Source organism: Prunus persica, chromosome G1 (assembly GCF_000346465.2).
Source record: "Prunus persica cultivar Lovell chromosome G1, Prunus_persica_NCBIv2, whole genome shotgun sequence".
In the NCBI taxonomy this organism is placed as follows: Eukaryota; Viridiplantae; Streptophyta; class Magnoliopsida; order Rosales; family Rosaceae; genus Prunus; species Prunus persica.
Window position 1 is genome coordinate 6,685,361 of NC_034009.1, and position 10,496 is coordinate 6,695,856.

Here is a 10,496-nt window from a genome sequence, read left to right on the forward strand (position 1 = left end):
GAGAGAGAGAGAGACAGAGTGAGTGAAACTGGCTGAGTGAGATGAGAGCCAGAGCGCGTGAGAGAGAGTGACTGAGAGAGAGAGAGATCGGGTGAGAGAAATCGCCTGAGAAAGAGAGAGAGAGAGAGAGAGAGAGAGAGAGAGAGAGAGAGAGAGAGAGAGAGTGAGTGAGTCTGAGAGGAGAAGAGGCGAAATGGAAAAAAAAAAATCGAAGCAATGAGGGTTTCGCTTGATCCGGTATAACGTAGCGTAGGAAATGACTTAATCTCAACGAATCATCACTTGACACGTGTATTACTTTTTTTTAATAATATAATTAAAATACTTGGTCCGGTCCAATTTTTGGCGGTTTTAGCTAATTAAAACTAGTCCAACCCGGTTCATGGTCAGTTCGGCCCTTTTTTTTTACCGATTCTTCAATTTTTCAGTGTAAAAACCGAACCAAACCACCTTAGGCAGTCCGGTTTAGGCGGTTTGGTCATGTTTTCGGTAATAATGCTCACCCCTAGATTCAAGGTTGAAGTGGCTAATTTAGTCCATGCTATGAGCTGTTACTTGTAAAAGATTTCGTGAGTCACACACTAGCCACCAATCAGTTTTGTGTCTATCTTCTTCTAATTGGACCAAAGAAACACTTAGGCCTAGTTTGGGATTGCTATCACTTCTAAAAAAAATTGCTTATGGTGTGCTTTGAAAATAAGTAGCTGTAAAGTAAAGTAGCCCCATGTTTGATAAATAATATTTTTATAGTGTTATTAGTACAAAAAGCAGTATCAAAACCGTTTTGTAAATTTTAATATAAAACTATTGTAACTGTGAATCATGACAAAAATATACATGATGTTAAAAGTGTTATGTTCTAATCATGTGGTAGTAGTGGTGGTGATGGGGTAGGGGTAGGGTAAAGAGATAGAGGTTAAGGTGATGGTGGTGTTAAAGGTGGAGGTGGTGGCTGTGGTAGTGGTGGTGGTGGGGATGACGGTTGAGAAAACACCACTATAAATAAATGCCATGGTAGTATTTGATATTGAGATCGCCATGGTAGTACATGGACTGTGTGTGCTCTGAATAAATGCATGTGTGATGTTAATTATACGGAAAGAATATGTGCTACTTGTTGTGGTTTACTCATACAAACTGTAAAAAGCTTACCGGGGTTGTTAATGATGACCCGATACACTTTTTGATGGTGTAGAGGTTAACTCTGCATGTAAAGAAAACCAAGGATATGAGCAAGAGGCTTCATGTACAGTTTTGCAAGGTGTGTTTTGTTTCCATTGCTAGTAACTGAAAGATTTCCACTGTGATAATAAGCTCTGAATGAGCAATTATGTAATAGATTGAAGTTGCAATTTATTATGTAATGATGTAGTGTAATATATGACTATAAAGTATGAGTTTGTATTAACATTGTGAGTTTGGAATGGTTGTGTTCTAAAGGAGTAGTAGAAACATTGTGGTGCATTTTTGTGCATTCCGAGCTTCATGTTCTGAATTGTTTTTTTTATTTTATAACTAAGCTGGTTTTAGTTGTGTTGGAAATTCGGGTTGTGACAGCTTGGTATCAGAGCATTTGATTAGCTCTAATAGAACTTTAGATTTTAGATTAATAGATCATCTGGACTAGACTCTTGAGTGGTCAGGTGTGAATCATGATCTTAGAGGAATGGGTTCTCTGAATGTTGATGATTTGTTTTAGTTGTGGTTGTGTTGCTATCATACTTGTTGTATCTTAAGTTGTTATACAAGTTTTGATTAACTGATACTTTTGATTTGTAAGGCATATATCCTATTAGAGGTAGAGGTCGAGGCTGAGGCTGAGGTAGAGGCAAAGGTAGAGCTATAAGTCAAGCTATACCACATGGTGAGAATGTTCCAGTTCCGGAGATTCATATTCGTGGTGTGGTACCACCTGAAGAAGGTGTGTACATTGACCCTGATATGGTAGAGTTATTAGAGGAATTTCTGCAGACTATAGTGCAGGAAGTGCCAGAATCGGAACATGTTACTCCACCAGTGAATGAGCAACTAGTCCCTATTCGACTTCTTATGTTGATTAGAGAACTTAGACGATTGGAAGCACAATCATTTGGTGGACATACAGATTTCATGAAAGCTGATCAATGAATTTATAATATGAAGAATTTATTTGAAATGATTGACCGCACAGAAGTGGGGAAGAGAAAGTTGGCTACTTTTCTCTTACAAAATGAGGCTTGTGTTTTGTGGGAATCTGTCAAGAGGGCTAATGATGTCACACTTATAGACTAGGACGGGTTTGAAATGCTCTTCAATGGTAAATATGTCCCTCATATTGTGAGGGAATGATTGGAGATTGAATTCTTGGAACTAAAGCAAGGATCTATGACTATGAGATAGTATGAGGCAAGATTTTGTGAACTGTATCATTTTGCCCAACCCATTGGTGAGATATAAAGGGCTAGGAAGTTTGAGCATGGGTTAACTGATAATATCAAGAAATCAGTTGTTAATTTGTGCCACAAGACCATGACAGGTGTTGTGGGCTGTTCCACTTTTGTTGAGAAGAACAATCTGGACTATTAGAAGAGTTAAGAGGAAAAAAGAGATCATAAGGGTAAGGGAAAGTCACAAACACAGAGTAACAATACCTCTTGTTCTTGGAAAATGTTTGGAAGAAACAAAGGATGAACAACCAAGATCCAAACAAAAGTGTAGTACCTACTTAACAGTTTAGGCCAGTGAAATGCTACAGCTGTAATGAGGTTAGTCATACCTCTAGAATGTGTTATAAAATTAGGAATCCAGTTTGTTTCACATGTGGAAAGCCAATGCACTATGCTAATATTTATACCTGGCTAAAAAAGGACAATAAACCAAGGCAACAACCTCAAGTTCATGCTAGAGTGTTAGTAGTAGGGTAAAGGAATGCATAAGTTAAAGGTACACCAACTCTCTTTAATAATCTTGTAAAAATGTTATTTGTAATTAGTATTTAGGTGAAGGGGGTAAATTAAAACTCCAATGGATAAATCTACGACAACAACGATTAAATGTTCTTAGTAACAATATGACTAGTTATAGACCTATGAACAAACAAGAGATACACATATCCAAATCCCCTAATCAAACAGATCTGACAATGATAATGATCGACTCAACCTAGTAGAAATATGACTAGACAATAAACTAGTTATAAACCTATAAACAACCAAACAGTTCCCAAATACAAGGTAAATCAATTAGCCAAAATTGGTATGAAGCTAAGCAACAGTATGACTACTCAACAACTAGTCATAGGCCAATGAACATGTAATATAGAACCTAGATTCACAACAGACCAGTTATTAACACATGCAATCCTAGAAGAAATAAGCATGTCGGGATTAACTCATGTATCTCTTGATATGCCTTTACATGTTAAGTCACCACTAGGGGTTTTTGCCAAGCTTGATTTGGTGTGTAAGTCTTGTTCTTTGTTGATTGGAAATAAGGAGTTCTTTGCTAATTTGATTGTGCTTGCAAACAATACTTTTGATGTGATACTCGATGTTAATTGGTTACAACTCAATCATGTTGTGATTGATTTTTATGAGATGAAAGTATCATTTCATGTTCCACAACAACCAATCTTTCATTATAGATGCATTAAGAATGATGTAGCAATGAGAGTCGGGTTCCTAGCTCTACTTGAGAGTGTGGAACATAGGTTCGTGATTCCGGAAGTCCCAAAGGTATGTGAATATGCAGATGTATTCCAGGAAATTCCGGAGTTACGTCCAAGGAGGGTAGTGGAGTTTGGTATTAATGTGATTCCAAGTACATCACCTATATCAAAGACACCATTTAGAATGGCACCAACTAAACTGAAAGAGTTGAAGATTCAAATTGAGAAATTAGTTAAGCAGGGTTTAGGGTGCACCTGTTTTGTTTGTCAAGAAGAAGGATCATACACTTCGGTTAGGTGTGGATTATCAACAACTTAACAAGGTGGCAATTAAGAATAAGTATCCATTGCCAAGGATTGATAATTTGTTTGATCGACTTAAAGAGGCAACTGTGTTTTCTAAGATTGATTTGAGATTAGGTTATCACCAGTTGCAAGTGAAGGATGAGGATATCCCTAAGACAACATTTAGGACAAGGTATGGGCATTATGAGTTTCTTATCATGCCCATTGGTTTAGCCAATGTACTTGCTGCTTTCATAGGTTTAACATTATGAAAAGGAAAAAGGGGGATGTGAAGGATATGGTGAATGACATAGCGGCTTGGGTGGTGGGGTTGGTAGGGGCGGTATAGATAGGGAAGGAATTGAAAACCATAACGGCAAAAATGATCAAATTGAAACCAAATAGACCTTAATGATAAAGTAATAAACCACAAGAACCAAAATTGACTTTTTACCAAAAAATATAGACAAGAAAAACAAAGACGTGTTCCAACAAGCTCACACAACTTTTTAATGGGATAACTACGCATACTAGGATCAAAGGGAAAACTACCCCCTAATTATAAGGACTAAAATTCTAATTTGACTCTGACCAAATTTTTTTCTTCTTCTAATTTGACCTTTTATTTATTTAATTTTTTATTTGTCATTCATTAAAAACAAATATTATTGTATTTTTATCCCACCACAATAATCAAAGAGATGCAAAAATATAAAAAACGGATACAAAATAGAAGAAAAAAACAAAAAAAAGGGTTAAGTGAGAGTCATTAGTCCATTAATCATCATCATATTATCCAAAATCTGAAAACTGAAACAAAAGAAAAAACACAAAGAAAGCGAAAGAGAGAAGAAAAGGAAGAAAAAAAATGTCCGGTAAAAGAAGAGTCTGGTCAGATTCAGCACCGCTACTTGGCCAGCAACATTCACAGCAAAAATCTCAACATCAATATCAACCTCGTTCAGTCTCTCTCGAGATGACCACCTCTGCCGTCCCAGCCACCGCCCGCTCCGTCTTCCTCGGCATCGACGTCGGCACCGGCAGCGCCCGCGCAGGTCCCCTCTCTCCTCCTCTCTCCCTCCATTTTTATTTAACGCAGAAAATAAGAAATTCGAATATATTTGTTGTTGGCAATGGCATATTTAATTGAAGTTATATCAGATAGGAAGAAGCTTTTGACAACTATAATTGTATCGATTTAGGGGCGAATTTTGCTTCGGCAGTAGTTGTTGGGTTGTGTGAAGTCCTGTAATCTAAATTGGTGATGGATGCAGGGCTGTTTGATGAAAATGGGAAGCTTCTGGGATCTTCGAGCAGCCCGATACAGATTTGGAAAGATGGTGATTGCGTTGAGGTAAGGCTTGAAAAGAGGTGAATTTGATCACTACATGGTATATTGGAAACTAAATAGACACACAGTGGTGATTTCGCTATAGCTAGTATATGTAGAGGGCATTGCAAGTGTCAGGGAAAGCGAAATGATTGCTTCTAACTTTTCTTTTCCTCCCCGAATTAGCAATCTTCTACAGATATTTGGCATGCGATAAGTGCAGCTGTGAAAGCAGCGTGCTCCCTCGCAGAAGTTTCCAAGGAAGAAGTGAAGGGTATGGGGTTTGCGGCTACTTGTTCGCTTGGTGGGTAACTTTCTCCTTATGTTTTAACATGATGTGCTAATGGGTATAATTGGTTGCTTAAGCTGCTTAAGTGCTTATTATATGTTATGCACTATAGAAAAGACAGAAACTATGTACAATCATTAATTAGGATCAGATGGTTTTCCTTTGCAGTTGCAGTGGACGCCGAAGGCTCTCCTGTTACGGTTTCTTGGAGTGGCGATTCAAGAAGAAACATAATAGTATGGATGGACCATAGAGCTGTTGAACAAGCTGAAAGGATCAATTCACGTAACTCAACTGTATTGCAGTACTGTGGTGGAGCTCTTTCCCCTGAGATGCAGCCTCCAAAGGTACTTACACAGCTAGTCCGGTCATAGCATGGTATTCTGTGTTACACAGTTATACAATTCCTTAATGAGTTATTTCTTTAACCATATTCCACTTTCGCTGCCACTATCTTACATCATAGATGTCTCAATCATATTCACGTGTATCAAAAATCTATATAGGAGGGCTACAGAGTTATAGACGTACCTTTACAGATTAGTAGTGAACATACTAGTTTATTTTATTTCCTTTTGCACATGAAGTATTGTACTAATTATTTATTTATTTTTTCTATGGGTTCTTTTTTCTGTCAAATTAAGACTATCTTTTGCAGCTTCTATGGGTGAAAGAAAATCTGCCCGACTCTTGGTCAATGGTCTTCAGGTGGATGGACTTGAGTGATTGGTTATCATACAGGTACTTGGATCTGCCAGCCAGTCATTTGATATGTGAACCTTTTCAAAACTCCAGGCGGTGCAAATCAAGTTTGACGTGAATTTATTGATTAATCTTATATTTTTGCACAACTTTAGGGCCACAGGAGATGATACACGGAGTCTGTGTACCACAGTCTGCAAGTGGACATATCTCGGTCATGCACACATGCATCAAAACAATGAGAAAGATTCTCGAGATATGGAAGCTTGTGGATGGGATGATGATTTCTGGGAGGAGATTGGATTGAGTGATCTTGTAGATGGGCATCATGCTAAGATAGGTAAATGCTTGTAGACCTAAGTTCTCTATATATGTATATCTACTCAACTAAGTCTTTATCTGAAAATAGTTTTAGTCTGCTTAAACATACAAGTCAATTTGAGTATTTAATTTCTTGTGCTACCATTTGGGACTTTTGGCTTCAGTTAGTAACTTGAGATGAAAACAGGACGAAGTGTAGCCTTCCCTGGCCATCCTCTGGGTTCTGGTCTCACATCAACTGCTGCGAAGGCAAGATATTTTGTACTGAAGATTTCACATTGATTTCAAGTGGCGCTCCCTTGAGGTCCATTAACTAAGCATACAATTTGAGTTGCTAGAATATGAGCACATCCCTTTTTTGGTGGGCTTTGGAGGGCGATTCACCATGATAATTTTTTGACAGCTATTCTGTGGTTAGTTTTTTAATATTTGAAGTAATTTGAATTTCAGGAATTAGGTCTTGTAGCAGGGATTCCTGTTGGAACGTCCCTAATTGATGCTCATGCCGGTGGTGTGGGGGTAATGGAAAGTGTGCCTTTGTCTGATTCTGAGCCTAAAGGTTGACAAGGCCTATTTGTTTTCCTTTTAGTTGTTCTAATTTAGTTTCTTAGCCTAAAGGTGATGCATTCTTCTAAATAACTGCTATATGTTCAGAGTCTGATAAGGAAGCTCTATGCCGTCGTATGGTGTTAGTCTGTGGAACTTCTACTTGCCATATGGCCATATCACAGAACAAGCTTTTTATTCCAGGGGTCTGGGGTCCATACTGGTCAGGTATGGAAATTTATAGATCTTTTTCTGTGTGAGTTTAATATCAATTCTATCATGTGATTGCTACATTTTTTAACACTCAAAACCTTCTATCCTTATGGGGAGAATTTTTCAGTTGTTGTGTCATTGTAAATGGCACACTTACTTTAATTACTCTTTTTCTCTTCAACATTTTCAGCTATGGTACCCGAACATTGGCTCACAGAAGGTGGCCAGAGTGCTACTGGTGCATTATTGGATTACATAGTAGAAAACCATGTTGCTTCTCCTCATCTTGCAAATCGTGCTGCTTCTCAACGTGAGATCCATTGCTCAACTTTTTTATGCTAATAGCTGCTATAAATGAGTTGAATGCCATTCATGGGAAAATTAAGCTACTGTCTCTATCTCTCCCTAGGTATTTCTTTGTTTGAACTTCTGAACAAGATATTGGAAACAATGATGCTTGATCTGAAGCGTCCATTCCTTGCTTCTTTGACTGAAGATATGCATGTTCTTCCTGATTTTCACGGGAACAGGTATATCTTTATACGTTGAAATCTTGATTTCACTTTTCATAGTGTGACACATCTCTGCTGAAAGTTAAGCTGCTATGTTTGTGATGGCCCAGGTCACCAATTGCAGACCCAAAAGCGAAAGGTATGTTGTGTGGCCTAACACTTGATACAAGTGAGAAGCAGTTGGCTCTTCAGTACCTTGCCACAGTACAAGGTATTGCATATGGTACGCGTCACATTGTAGAGCACTGCAATGCCCATGGTCACGAAGTAAGAATGCACGCTTCTCAATTCTCTTATTTTGTATACATCACTTTTAAATAGATAAGTTCAGAAAAGGGCTTTTCTTATTAAACTTATAATATTCTTTAATATATTTACAGTCTCCCCCTCATTCAGAAGTATCACTTTAACTCGTCTTGAACCCATAGTGTATGTTACTTCCATAACTAATGTTACTCTTATTTTACATAAGCATCCAATTTTCCCTTAATTTGTTTTTTAAAATTGTAATTAATCATATAATGAAGGATATGATTTATATAATTTTGACTTTGAACTTTTTATTTATGACATGTAATATTTATAGGTTGTCGTATAAAAGAGAAAGTTATTAGAATATATTTCAAACGGAGTACCTGAAATGGCCTCAATGCTTTAGAGAGCTGCCTTGGAGAAAGGGATCACATATCTATGACTATTTGTAACCGGTATGCTTGGTAATATGAAAGTAGACATCAATTGCGCTAATAAAAACTCTAGAAGTGATGGTGTTTTGGTGTCTATCGAGAATAAAGTTTGGTTGGTGGTACCTTAGCTTCCAGTAGGCTCTCTCTTGATTTGTGCTGTACCAGTTTGGTCGTCAGCCTGCCATGGTACCAAACTCAAAAACAGAAAGGAGCCATGCAAATGTTACTAGAGAAAGGGAAACGATAGAACTTCTCAAAGTGTAATGGAGTGGAGGCTACGAATTTAAAAGAGTAGTCATTGAACTCTGAAATAACCTAAAACCTGTAACCTTTTTTGAGTATCTGTTTCTTCCTTTGCAGATTGACACAATACTAGCATGTGGAGGCCTTGTTAAGAATGCGCTATTCATTCAAGAACATGCAGATATAATCGGTTCTCTCTCTCTCTCTCTCTCTCTCTCTCTCTCTCTCTCTCTCTCTGACATACACATCAGCTGCCCCTCCTTTATGTTTGTAACACGCTTTTTATTTGTCTTTACATTGTTCTTTTATAAAAAAAAAAACTTTTTTCTTCAGAATGAACTTTTATTATCATCATTTTAAGATTTATTGTATCATGCTTCTCTTTTTATTTGAACTGGCTCTGTATGCTAAAGATTTTACCCAAAAAAAAGAAAAGAATATATGGTTGTTGTATCTACTGTGGATGTGGTTTGGCCAAATGAAACTTAATTATAATAATTATCCTTTTAATACACAAGTCAGAGCCTTTGTTTAAGCATGTACATAACCTTGGACCTACTGTCTGTGATGCATTCAGGTTGCCCTATAATTCTTCCACGAGAAAGTGAGCCTGTGCTCTTGGGTGCTGCTATTCTTGGTGCTGTTGCTGCAAGGAAATATTGTAGTCTGCATGAGGCAATGAAGGCCCTAAATGCAGCGGGTCAGGTACTAATAATGGTTTTTTGAAATCATTTTATTAATTTTTAGAGAGAGTTTTTTCACTGCGGGACAATATTAGGTCTGAATTGAAACCTCGCAACATTTTCGAAGGCAGATCTTGCATTTAGTTGTTTCCGTGCCTACTCTGAGGCATAGGGCTAAATGTGGTTCTTTTTCTTTCCTTTTCGTTTTTTCTTCTGAAATTTCCAAGGTTTTGATACACAGGGTACAAAAACCCCTAGATTAGTTCATCATTTAGGAATGTTTGCCAGGTTTAGTATAAGGGTTTAGATTGGAAAAATAATTAACTAAAAGTAGTAGGTTTTTGAGTCACAAAGATTGAACTGGTCTTGGAGGTGTCAATGGTGGTTACCCTATCATCAATCATTAGTATATTATTATTATTATTATTTTTTCGACGTGGACTCTGGGATCCCTTATTCTGTATGCATTTTCTATAAATATATATATATAATATTTTTTTTCTGCATGTGGCAGGTCATCCATCCATCCAAAGACCCTAAGGTGAAGAAGTACCATGATGCCAAGTACCGCATTTTCCGTGAACTTTATGAGCAGCAGCTATCTCATCGTTCCCTAATGGCTGAAGCCTTGGCGTAGGTTCTTTGTGTCAAACTGGTGGCAGTAGGATGGTCCTCTGGCTCAATTGCTTCATTTCTGTCTCTGGGGGCCCTCTGTATCGGAATCGAAAACTGCTTGGCCTTTGTGAAGTTACATGTTTGAACAAAACATAATTTTTTTATGTAAAGCAATGACTTGAGCAACTCATGAAGGAAGTTTTTCAAAAGCCAAAGGAATGTACAGGTGAAGCAGGGCCCAAAAATTGAAAATTAGTACAGAAAGAATATGTATTGGCTCATTTTGCCAAGTAGTTTCTCACTTTGTCGTTCATATTTGAAATAATAATACGACAGCCATTTACTTTCACAAAGTGCTTTGTGCCTTGTATAATCCATAATAACCTTTTGATGTTAATCAATTGTTGATAGCAAAATTCCAACAA

General features: G+C 37.4%; 1 protein-coding gene across 1 annotated transcript; it reads left to right on the top strand.

Annotated features, from left to right (window-relative positions):
• On the top strand, positions 4,547 to 10,496 carry LOC18790566 (FGGY carbohydrate kinase domain-containing protein). Its single transcript, XM_007221964.2, has 15 exons — positions 4,547 to 4,986; positions 5,206 to 5,285; positions 5,448 to 5,565; positions 5,719 to 5,897; positions 6,209 to 6,291; positions 6,408 to 6,592; positions 6,761 to 6,822; positions 7,024 to 7,132; positions 7,228 to 7,347; positions 7,523 to 7,642; positions 7,742 to 7,862; positions 7,955 to 8,111; positions 8,891 to 8,963; positions 9,351 to 9,478; positions 9,971 to 10,496. Exons 1-15 carry the CDS (start codon positions 4,800 to 4,802, stop codon positions 10,091 to 10,093), a joined length of 1,845 nt encoding a protein of 614 aa, XP_007222026.1. The 5' UTR covers positions 4,547 to 4,799; the 3' UTR covers positions 10,094 to 10,496.